We start from the raw sequence: 9,953 nt of genomic DNA, 5'->3' as shown, positions 1-9,953 counted from the left end.
TTTCCTAGTTCGTGATTGGTCAACTTCAGATAAATCAACAAATCGGCTCGTTCAACAGCACACGTCACGAATTCAAACCGATAGCTCACGAACTTTTTGTTTAAAAATGATCGGGAGGTCGGGAAGTGCTCGTAAGCCACATCGTAATTCATCGCAAATGATACGAGGCGCGACCATACGAGCATACGCGATTTCCACACGATTGAAAAAAATCGCATGCGAACTTGTACGACAGCAAAAATCACACCGTGTACGCCCGCCTTAACAAGAGGGTCTTTTGCACCGTGGGAACCTTGTCATAGTATCAGAATTAATTGTGGAAATACCCACTTTTTGGCGTTTTCGCACAGCTGGAACTGGGTGTGATTTTAGTACCGGACTACTGCTTCATTGGTGTTTATAAAACAATCTAATTGGTAGGTAAATTTCTTACATGCTGCATGCCATTTTCAGATGTCCATGTATTCTCCAATGTTTGTTAAGGGAGGAAGCAAGATAAGACGTTGATTTTGAATTTATTCAAGTATTCCCCTTAAAGTTATATTTTCTTATCTTAATTTTTTTTAGGTCTTGCCCCCTCAAGTTTTATTTACCTACCAAATGTTTTTCAAATGAGTGTTCTGTAGAGTGCTGGAACAGGAGAGAAGATACCACAAACGTTTTAATGTGGTCAGCAAAATTAACTTCAACCTACACCTAAATGGTAAGACGTTAATTTTACCATAAAAAAAGTATTGTGACCAAGCAAAAATAATTCCACTCATTTTTTTTATGTAGAGGTGTTTTTTTTATTGATTGGATTGGAGTGGGTTGAATGTGAGGGAGTTGTGTGCGATTTATAAAAAAACTGGTTTGAACAATCAAAGGTAAAACAAAAAAAATGTAATGCTCAAAGTCATACAATGAAAAACACACACAAAAAAACACTCCGGGATAATTACAGTCTTTCACAATAACCTCAGGTTTAATATTCTGTTACAGACAATAAAAAAAAAAAAAAGCAGCAAGAACAATAAAATAAACATAAAAATGACCTCTTAACACCTCCGACTATCAAAGTTCCCTTTCTAAGAATAAAAATTGCAGGTTTACTACAGACGCGTCATTATATTACACAAACACGCAGGAGATGGTCCCTGTTGCTGGACTCTAGTAAGCGTAGTGTAGTCGACAGAGTTTTGGCCTGGTTTATTTTCACAACCGCTGTAGTGAAGAAGTGCTGTAACACGCTTCATTCACTGCAGGAGTTCTTCCCAGGAAATGGGTTTGGAAAAGACCTCCCGCTCCAGCCAAAGGTCATAGTTCATTTGGAAGTCTTCCGGAAGGTCGATCCTCTGTCCCAGCACGCTTTGCAGACAGTTGTCCACGGGGAGGAATTCGGGGTTGCTCTGGCTCTTATCGTAGCGTCGGCTGTTGAACCGTTCGATGCTAGCACGTAGGGCGCACTCTTCCGCCTGGAAATCCCATGGGCGAGCGTCCAGGTCTGCTGTCGGAGACAGAACTCGTTTAGTTCTGACACTACAAATGTTTCAGGTTTCAATCATTTATTATAAACCCCTAGGTTCGTCACCTACTCACCGTTTCCGTAAGCCCAGTCATCGTTGAGGCGATGGCGCACTTTCTGGTATATCGCCGACATGGTTTTCATGTTGCTCTTTCTCCATTGCCTTCCTAGATACTTTGTCTGGACTTTAAGCAGTTTGAGCACATAGAGTTGCATCATGGCCTGCTTGACCTTCAGCGCCCTCTTCAGGATCGGAGCTGATTTGAATACTACCAACATCTAGAAAAGCGTCAAATTTTAATAAACACTCTTTACGGGTATAACACTTGTTTTAAAGCAAAACCTGTTTGGTTTGTGTGTGTGGCGTCTCACCATGGTCCTGGAGTGCTTCCATTTGGTGAGTTTATTCAGGATACGCAATAGATTAATACAGGAGAATAAGTTCCTCCAGCAGAACTGATTGTTATCACCAGCTTCCTGTGATCAAAACACATCAAAGAGCTCAAAAACTCACTCACATGAGCATTAGACACATTCAGGTGCATATTTTTATTCTCACCAGACTCTCAGCAGTGAGTTCAGGAAGCTCATGAACAACGCAGTGAGGGAAATCCAGAGCCGAGATACTGCAAGAAGAGATATGGCAGATGTCATTACTCATAGCGCATCACGTGAGCAATTAACAGCGGTTAAAGGACGTGCAATCTTTATACTCCAGGTCATTCTGACACATGAAGAGATCTTTTGAGGGTCTGAAATGAACAGAGGTTGACATGAAGGTTCACCTGTTCTTAGCAGTGATGTAGGACATGATGTTCTGGTTGAAGAACTTCAGGATCAGCGGGATGCAGTTGGCAAACACCAGATGCTGTGCCATGTACTCAAACTAAAGCAGGAAAGTTGTGTAAGTGTACTCACAAAATAAACTTTTCCTATAATTGTGAAGCACAAGCAGTTACTGCAAGTCTAAAATGTGGGGTACCGTTAGGGTAAGACAATTATCTGGACAAATATCTTCAAAGTTGTTTGTCTGTGTACCTGATAGACGTGGTTGAGTTTGAAATGCTTCAGCAGCAGCAGCAGTATGGCTGAAATGGCTTTGACAATGATTTCTTTATGGCGATTCACATCTACGCCCAACTTCATGCTCTGAAGAACCGTAGTGCTAGAGAGAGGTAACAGACAGACTGTCAAACCATGCACACTTGAGGTATGCTCACATTAGCAAAGTTGCATCAAAATTTTGCGGGGCAAATAATATCCATTGTCTATTTTCATTAGCTTAATGTATGAAGCATTGCTCACACAGAAGTCAATTCCTATTGTAATTGAAACTTTGAAGAGCAACAGCAAATGCCCACCTCTTTAGTTAAGATACTAGGAAAGTCTATTAAGGCTACGTCCACACGAAGCCAGAGCTTTCCCTATCCTAACTTTTTTTCCCCCTTGTCTCAAATGTCTGCATCCACACAAAAGCACAAAACGATGTAGTAAACATGCCAGACCAGCATATGGCGCTGTAATTCTGCCACAGAGATACACTAAAAATGGAGAAGACATGGACTATGCTCATAAACCTTGCGCGTGGTACACAAACGAACATGGAACATTGCATTTATTAATCTGCGTTAATGTTAGATAATAAAAAAAAAATCCTTCAGTGTTTGTTCATGTTTTTGTTGCTGTTGTGTGACGTAGCATTGTTTGACTCGGGGCGAAACGTGGGCTGATGATGTCATCGTTTCAGAAAATACATGGATTTGCTGTCCACATGAAAACGCGAAGACTGCATTTTCAGATTTTTCCACACTGGGACCCGGTTTAAAAAAATAGCGGTTTCATCTTCCGAAAACGCTGGATCCGTGTGGACAAAACACCTATCCGCTAAATTTTTTTTTTTGCATATTCACAGAAATGCGTCTCCGTGTGGACGGGGCTTAAAAGTGGTTAAAGTTCATTTTAAACTTTTTATTGACATTTTAGTTTCTACTCTATCATTAAACCCTAAATCTCACGGATTCTACTGACATGACAGAATTTTGCTCATGAAATTTTTAAGAGCAATGGTAAATATGTGACCGCACCTTTAATAAAAAGACGTATCTATAAAAAAAAAAGAAAAAAAAGGTAAACATTTGAGAAAAAAAATAATACTTTGACTTCAAACAGGGTATTTAGTTAACTGAAAAACGTTTTCATAAAACATAAAAAAAAATATATATATATAGAAACATTTAATTTCAGTTAGCTGCCAAGACAACATTTCTTTTACTTGTACTAAAATAAGTAAAACCGAAATAAAAAAAACTATATAGACTTATTTAAAAAACTTTACATGACAAAACCACAAGAAAATCACTAAAACTATTTAAAATAAAAATAGAACGTAAAATATGATCAAAAATGACACTAAAAGAGCCCTGAGACACACATACATATTCCAGCGAGAATGAGATGAATACTGATAACGCAGGGGATAATTTTACAGCATCTGAAGACATGAGCGCGCTGTTGCCATGACAACTCAGCGGAGTGATGATGAGGTGAGCTTGTGTTTTGATTTGACTCTCTAAGATAATCACTCGGATCAGTGAGTCAGTTGTCTGACTGATTCAGATCATTAGATTCAGGGAAAGCTATGCTGTTTAACAGTGTCTTACGGCATTTCCTCGGGCAGCACGTCCGCCAGGATGTTGATGGAGTCGGTCTTGGCTTTGGATGTGGGAGCAGCAGCCAACAGGATCTTCAGCAGAGCAATCTGAACACACACACACACACGCACACGAAGCCTGTCAGTATGAGAATGGCTCAAATGCAGTGGGACTGGTGTGTAAGGGACAGTTTCTCACCATATACTGTGGTAAACTGGGTAAAATACCCTGGTATAAGAGCTCTATGGCACACAACTCCAGCTCTTCCTCACCCTAAACACACAAACACAGACAGTGTGTGTTATAAGCTCATCATCAGACGTCATACTGAAGCTCTGTCGGTGTACAGTGACTCACGCCGGAGAGAGGGGTCTTCTGATACTCCTCTTCTTTAGCGATCTGGACCTCAGCGATGGACACATACTTGTGCTGAAGTGAACACAAACTAAATGTTACGACAGACATTAATGCATTTCATTACAGCAGTTAGCCACAGAACTCTATATAACATTCACTGGTAAAATGGTTTACTGTTTTTATAAAAGTGCCAACAGAAGTATAAAAGACACAATGAAATAAAAGTTACAATAAATTATCAATAATAAACAAATTAATGTGTTTATAAAGTATTATAACTCAGCTATTAATATAATAATCAGTTTTAACTAATAAAAACATAGCATTGATTCATGACAAATGCAACACACACACACTGACTCAACTATATTTTATAATTATATAACTCAACTAAATTATTAATAGCTCATTAAAAACGCATAAGGTATATATTTGATAATTGTTTAATATTATCAATCATGATAAATAGCTCTTCCAGCAACTAATATCATTCATTAGTCTTGCATTTTTAATAATATAAATTTGACATTGATTTATAACCAATAAAAATAAATTTGGTTGTTTATCTAAAAACTTGAAAGAAAATAAGGGGTTAGAAGTATATCATTATAAACTTATTTTAAAAATATTTTACATTTAATTTTCATTTTGCTGTTAATAATAACAACAACTTATTATTATTATTATTATTATTATTATAGAGGATTAAAAATGATTCTTAAAATTTTGGAATCAATGTTCAATTAATTAATTAAAAAATAGGAATGTAAATAAATTACAAAATGCAAACAAGATTATATATTTAAAACTATTGTAATTAAATGTTGGAAAATCTAGTAAATGGAACCATAAAATAATAAACAGACAAATGTTTTATCAGTCAAACTGAATACTGGTCTAGCATAATCCAATCTGAATTAATATAAAGCCATTCATTTCATAATGAAGGATGTGGGGAGAAATCTGAAAGACCACATATTAAATATGCATGAGCAGGGGTGGGGTTATGTTAATCAGTCATGACTGATATGTTAATTACCTGTTTGAGAGTTTTGATGCTTTCATGTATGGGTCTGGGCAAACCGACTACAGTATCCGTGTCACTGCAACACAAACGCACTCATGCATCACTGCGGCTCACAGGAAATAAACATAGAAGCGTCATGAAACACACTCACTTTCCCAATGTGTAGCCGATGAATTTACTCCTGCTGGACTCCAGGAACTGCTCGATGTCCTTTTCCCTGTTAAAAAAGAAATCGAGTAAAAACGTATATTTAATAAGTAAACCATATCCAACAGTTCCTACCTGACTTTCGGAGCCCAGGGTAGACCCTTGGGGAAGCAGACCCTCTCAGTGGGGGGATGCGGGATGGGTGGCGGCATGACCTCATCACGCTCTATTGGGAAAGGCTCCGCCTCCATAGAGTTATCGTTATCATCATTTTCCTCTTCTTCTTCACGGGTGTCATCGGCTTTATACGGGTCCTTCTCGTTAAATGCATCCAGATTGTCTTGCTTTATCAGAGCCTGAGGAAACGATGTCAAAGGTTTATAATCTTCTCTTTATCATTTTACGTTCCCTAGTTTAATGTTTGTCAAAGTTTGGGTTCGGGCACCTTGTGGTCTCTCCGGGCGCGTCTCTGTTGTTGCTCGATGAGGTCGGAGGCGGACGCCGGAGGGGACGCGGCTCTCATGCTCCGCACCACACAGAGGCTGTCCTCGGGCAGCGGAGGGAGACCCAGTGCTGCCCGTTTACTGACTTTACTGCACTGCAGCTGCTCGAACCCTCCCAGAGTGAACTGGGTTGAGACAGGAAACATTCAGACAACAATCCCTCGGTCTGAATCGGTTTAGAACAGGACGCTAACTCACCAGGATGGTCTTCCAGAGCAGCAGCAGGACTTTCTTCATTGGGAAATGGGGCGCGTGGCCGCTGCAGAACTTGGTGACCATCCCGAACAGCATGACGGAGACGGGCTCATGGTTATAGAGAGGAGAACCTGCCAGGAAACATCCGAAACAGTTGTAGTCTTCCATACTCAACGCATATCTTCAAATAAATCATCCAGTTTTAGATCAATTGAAACGCATGCAGACCCAGTTCAGACTTGAAGGTTTCTCTGATGGTTCTCCACTCTGGACTGTCTGTGGGTTCTTCACTCTGGATGGTCTCCACCATCAGATACATGATGTTCAGCAGCACCCTGAAAACACGAACGCACAGAGTTATGGAGAACTGGGAGTGCTCTTAAAAATTAAACCAATGATCAGTTCAAAAAAGTACAACATGAAGTAAATAAATTAAAAATGACAAATAAGTAAAACATTTTTTAATGTAGTTAACTGTAAAAAAAAAAATCATTTTCAAACCGTCAAATAAACAGACATATTTAAAATATTTTATTTAATTTGTTTAATGTAGTTAACTGTAATAAAGTACTTTTTTTTAACACATTGACAAAAATAGTGTAGTTAAATGTAACAGTAAAATAATAAATGATCTGACAAATATAGTTATATCTTTTACATATGTTTTAATTGTGGTTTAAAAAGAGCAATCATTTTAAATGTAACAATGTAACAAAATGACAAATAGACATTTAAATTTTTTTTAAACAATATACAATAATAAATCACTTTTCAAATGAACAAATAATATAGTTCAATTGAACAGTAAAAAAATAAAAAAGCTTCTAATAAAAAGTCTACTAACAATAAAAAAATAGAGATTTGAAATATTGTAATTCTTGTTCAAAAATGTAGTTAATTTTAACAAAGTAATAAATTAAACTGCCAAATAATGTAGCTAAACGTAACAATAAAATAATAAATTAGTTTTTAAAATCAAAATAAATTCTACAATAACACAATATATTAATTTACTTTAAATAATCATTAAAAATATTTGTTTAATGTAACGAAAATTTTTACATTAGTCACTTTTTCTACATGCATTCATCAGCTAAATTAAAAATGCCTCTTTACAAATTTGGAAAAGAACACTCTCTGCCTTATTAGTCAACAACTAGTGAGTGTGTGTGTGTGTGTGTGTGTGTGTGTGTGTGTGTGTGTGTGTGTGTGTGTGTGTGTGTATAAAGTGTGCTGCTGTACCTGAGGTCAGTGCTGTCAGCCAGTGAAATGGCAGGTTTCCTGACCGCACTGCTGCATGCAGCACTGTTACTGCGAGACATTGAACACAGAGTTGAGATATCAAAGCTTACAGATGTGTATTATGAATATGAGCGCGTGCGGTTCATCTCACTCGATCTCCATGTTGAGCAGCTCCAGCAGTGCAGTGAACGCTCCCACATCCAGCAACAGGAAGCTGTTATACCTCATCCAGTGCTGCACCTCCACTTCTGAAGAACACTCGCCGAACGTCCCTGAAAACAGACAAACCGGATCTAATGTACACGGTGTCTTCATGTCAATTAACACATGAATAAAGATTCTTACCTTGAGCCATGTACAGGATGGCTCTGGCGACTTTTAGGCGGTGCTCTCGGCCGATCACGTCCAGTCCATCCAGCAGACGCATGGCATGAGCTCTGTGCTGAACCGAATCCAGTTTGGTCCATTTCTGATCGGGCACTGCAGGAACACATGCATGTGATCTTTTTATGACATTCTGATCATCTTAAATGCACAAAAACACCATTTTCATGACGAAACCCGCCGTTTTGTGTTACTATAAAACAGTCAAGTGAAAAATAAAGAGCTCAGCACTTACTATGAGTGTGGAAGTCTTCTTCAAAGCACTTTCTGTTGAGCAGAAACTCTGGTCCCTCTGTGTAGCTGTACAACTCTACAAACAGCATTTAATAGAGGACAACAAAATACTATTGCTTGCAGTTTGTTAATGAATGTTAAAAGCTTTGTGATATTATTTCAGAATTATATTATATTCACCTGATAGTTCAACAGCCCAATTATCGGCATCTGAATATTCAAACTCCAGATCAGGAGCTTCTGATAAACCCTGAGACACAAACGCAACACATTTGTCTTTATCAGTGAATAACTGTATTAAATGACCATTTGTATAGTTATTTTGGTGTGTTGACTAGCATATTAAAGCACACGTGAAGTAACCGGTTAACATTATTGTAATTGTGGTGTGCTATTAAACGTTACATTTAAAGTTCATATATGAAACGTTCTTAAGTAATAATCACAATCAGCAGGAGAAGAGATTCACTTCACAATGAATCATTTATGGCGATGTTTTTACAGGAATCAATCATTAAGTGGTTTTGTGAATATTCACTAGTAACTGTTTCTTTGGTTATGAGTTTCAATCACTAAACGTTCAGGAATAAGCTGGAGTAATGATGCTGTTTTCATATTTGTTGCTCGTTTAATCCGCGTCGCTCGATTAATGATTTTCTTCATGTTGCTGATGTTTAGGCTAACACTGGCTGTCAAAACAGACTGCAAAACTGCCAATATACATTCATACGGATTCACACAGCTTCGTCGGACTCTTACCTCGGAGTCTTTCCTCTGGTTTCTGGTGAACTCGCCGCGCGTTTTATTCGGCAACATTTGGTTTTGTTTCTGTTTGTTGTTAGCGCTTAAACCGACACCCTCCATCTTCACTCCACTTCCGGTGTTCTGAACTATGCGGCGTCTGCGTAATGTGGGCGGAGTCACTGGGCGGAGTAAACATGAATATTCATGAGTTTCCGGTTTCGTGTTAAAGCAACTCTGAAAATATTACGGTTTTCACCGGGTCACAAAACCTTTTCAACATTTTAGTTTAGAACGAAGTTTGGGCAAGCTTAGAATAAAATTGTTCGTTTTGTGCACAAAATGCTGTTAACTGCCACTGGGCCCCTCCGTTGGCCCCCTACGTTTACGTTACTATATTACAATTAAATATTAATCTAATAATGACAAACTATATATCGTTATATATCGAAAGGTCTATGACTCCTAAATATATATTTTACCAATCTTTTTTGTTAAAAATTATGTAGTAAAAGTAATAGATTAAAGTATGGCAAGAGTGCAAATCAAGAACCTACATCATAACAGGAGTTCTGACCTTTGTCAAAAAAAGTCTTCTTTGTTTAGAAATCATCAGAAATTATATATCACTTGAAAACTTAAAATCTCAAAATCCATCCTTTGAAACCCATTTTAAATTCAAACATTGCATTACCATGAAAATGATACATAAAAAACATGTAAAAAAAAAAATTCAGTCGTGAATTATAAAAAAATGTAGGTTTGGATCATGCACTTTTAAGTCTATGTTCAAAAATGTGAGTGACAGTTAACAGGATAAATGGTTTCCCATGTTATATTTTTTATCAACGATTGCCAGAGGTAACCTATCATTAGAATACGCTTTAAGTTAATGGGCCAACAGCTGATAAATATTGTCTAATATTCATCTGTTTTGCTGTTAAAAGCATGTTGTTTAAAATGTGTAG

The 9,953-nt window shown here is 37.7% G+C and overlaps 1 protein-coding gene across 2 annotated transcripts; it reads right to left on the bottom strand.

Annotated features, from left to right (window-relative positions):
- Nucleotides 1–945: 945 nt before the first annotated feature.
- Nucleotides 946–9,158, bottom strand: strip1 (striatin interacting protein 1). 2 transcript variants are annotated; one of them, XM_052538916.1, is made up of 21 exons: nucleotides 9,004–9,158; nucleotides 8,425–8,494; nucleotides 8,246–8,320; nucleotides 7,972–8,106; nucleotides 7,778–7,898; nucleotides 7,627–7,695; nucleotides 6,613–6,719; nucleotides 6,388–6,515; nucleotides 6,132–6,314; nucleotides 5,822–6,042; nucleotides 5,691–5,756; nucleotides 5,552–5,615; nucleotides 4,513–4,584; nucleotides 4,354–4,428; nucleotides 4,165–4,262; nucleotides 2,543–2,669; nucleotides 2,290–2,390; nucleotides 2,064–2,130; nucleotides 1,877–1,981; nucleotides 1,579–1,783; nucleotides 946–1,486 (listed from the first exon to the last, which is right to left on the bottom strand). In XM_052538916.1, exons 1-21 carry the CDS (start codon nucleotides 9,106–9,108, stop codon nucleotides 1,236–1,238), a joined length of 2,445 nt encoding a protein of 814 aa, XP_052394876.1. In that variant the 5' UTR covers nucleotides 9,109–9,158; the 3' UTR covers nucleotides 946–1,235. The 2 variants fall into 2 exon arrangements, with proteins under 2 accessions (XP_052394876.1, XP_052394877.1); XM_052538917.1 differs by having other exon boundaries at nucleotides 946–1,483.
- Nucleotides 9,159–9,953: the final 795 nt, after the last annotated feature.

Source organism: Carassius gibelio, chromosome A22 (genome assembly GCF_023724105.1).
Source record: "Carassius gibelio isolate Cgi1373 ecotype wild population from Czech Republic chromosome A22, carGib1.2-hapl.c, whole genome shotgun sequence".
NCBI lineage: Eukaryota > Metazoa > Chordata > Actinopteri > Cypriniformes > Cyprinidae > Carassius > Carassius gibelio.
Note: the sequence above shows the minus strand (reverse complement) of the source record. Positions and strands in the feature narration are given on the sequence as shown.

Coding starts and splice junctions, on each gene's coding strand:
- strip1 (XM_052538916.1), bottom strand. CDS start 9,108: ATGGAGGGTGTCGGTTTAAGCGCTAACAACAAACAGAAACAAAACCAA. Junction 2,131..2,289: donor TACATCACTGCTAAGAACAG/GTGAACCTTCAT, acceptor CTCTTCTTGCAG/TATCTCGGCTCTGGATTTCC. Junction 1,487..1,578: donor TGACTGGGCTTACGGAAACG/GTGAGTAGGTGA, acceptor TGTCTCCGACAG/CAGACCTGGACGCTCGCCCA.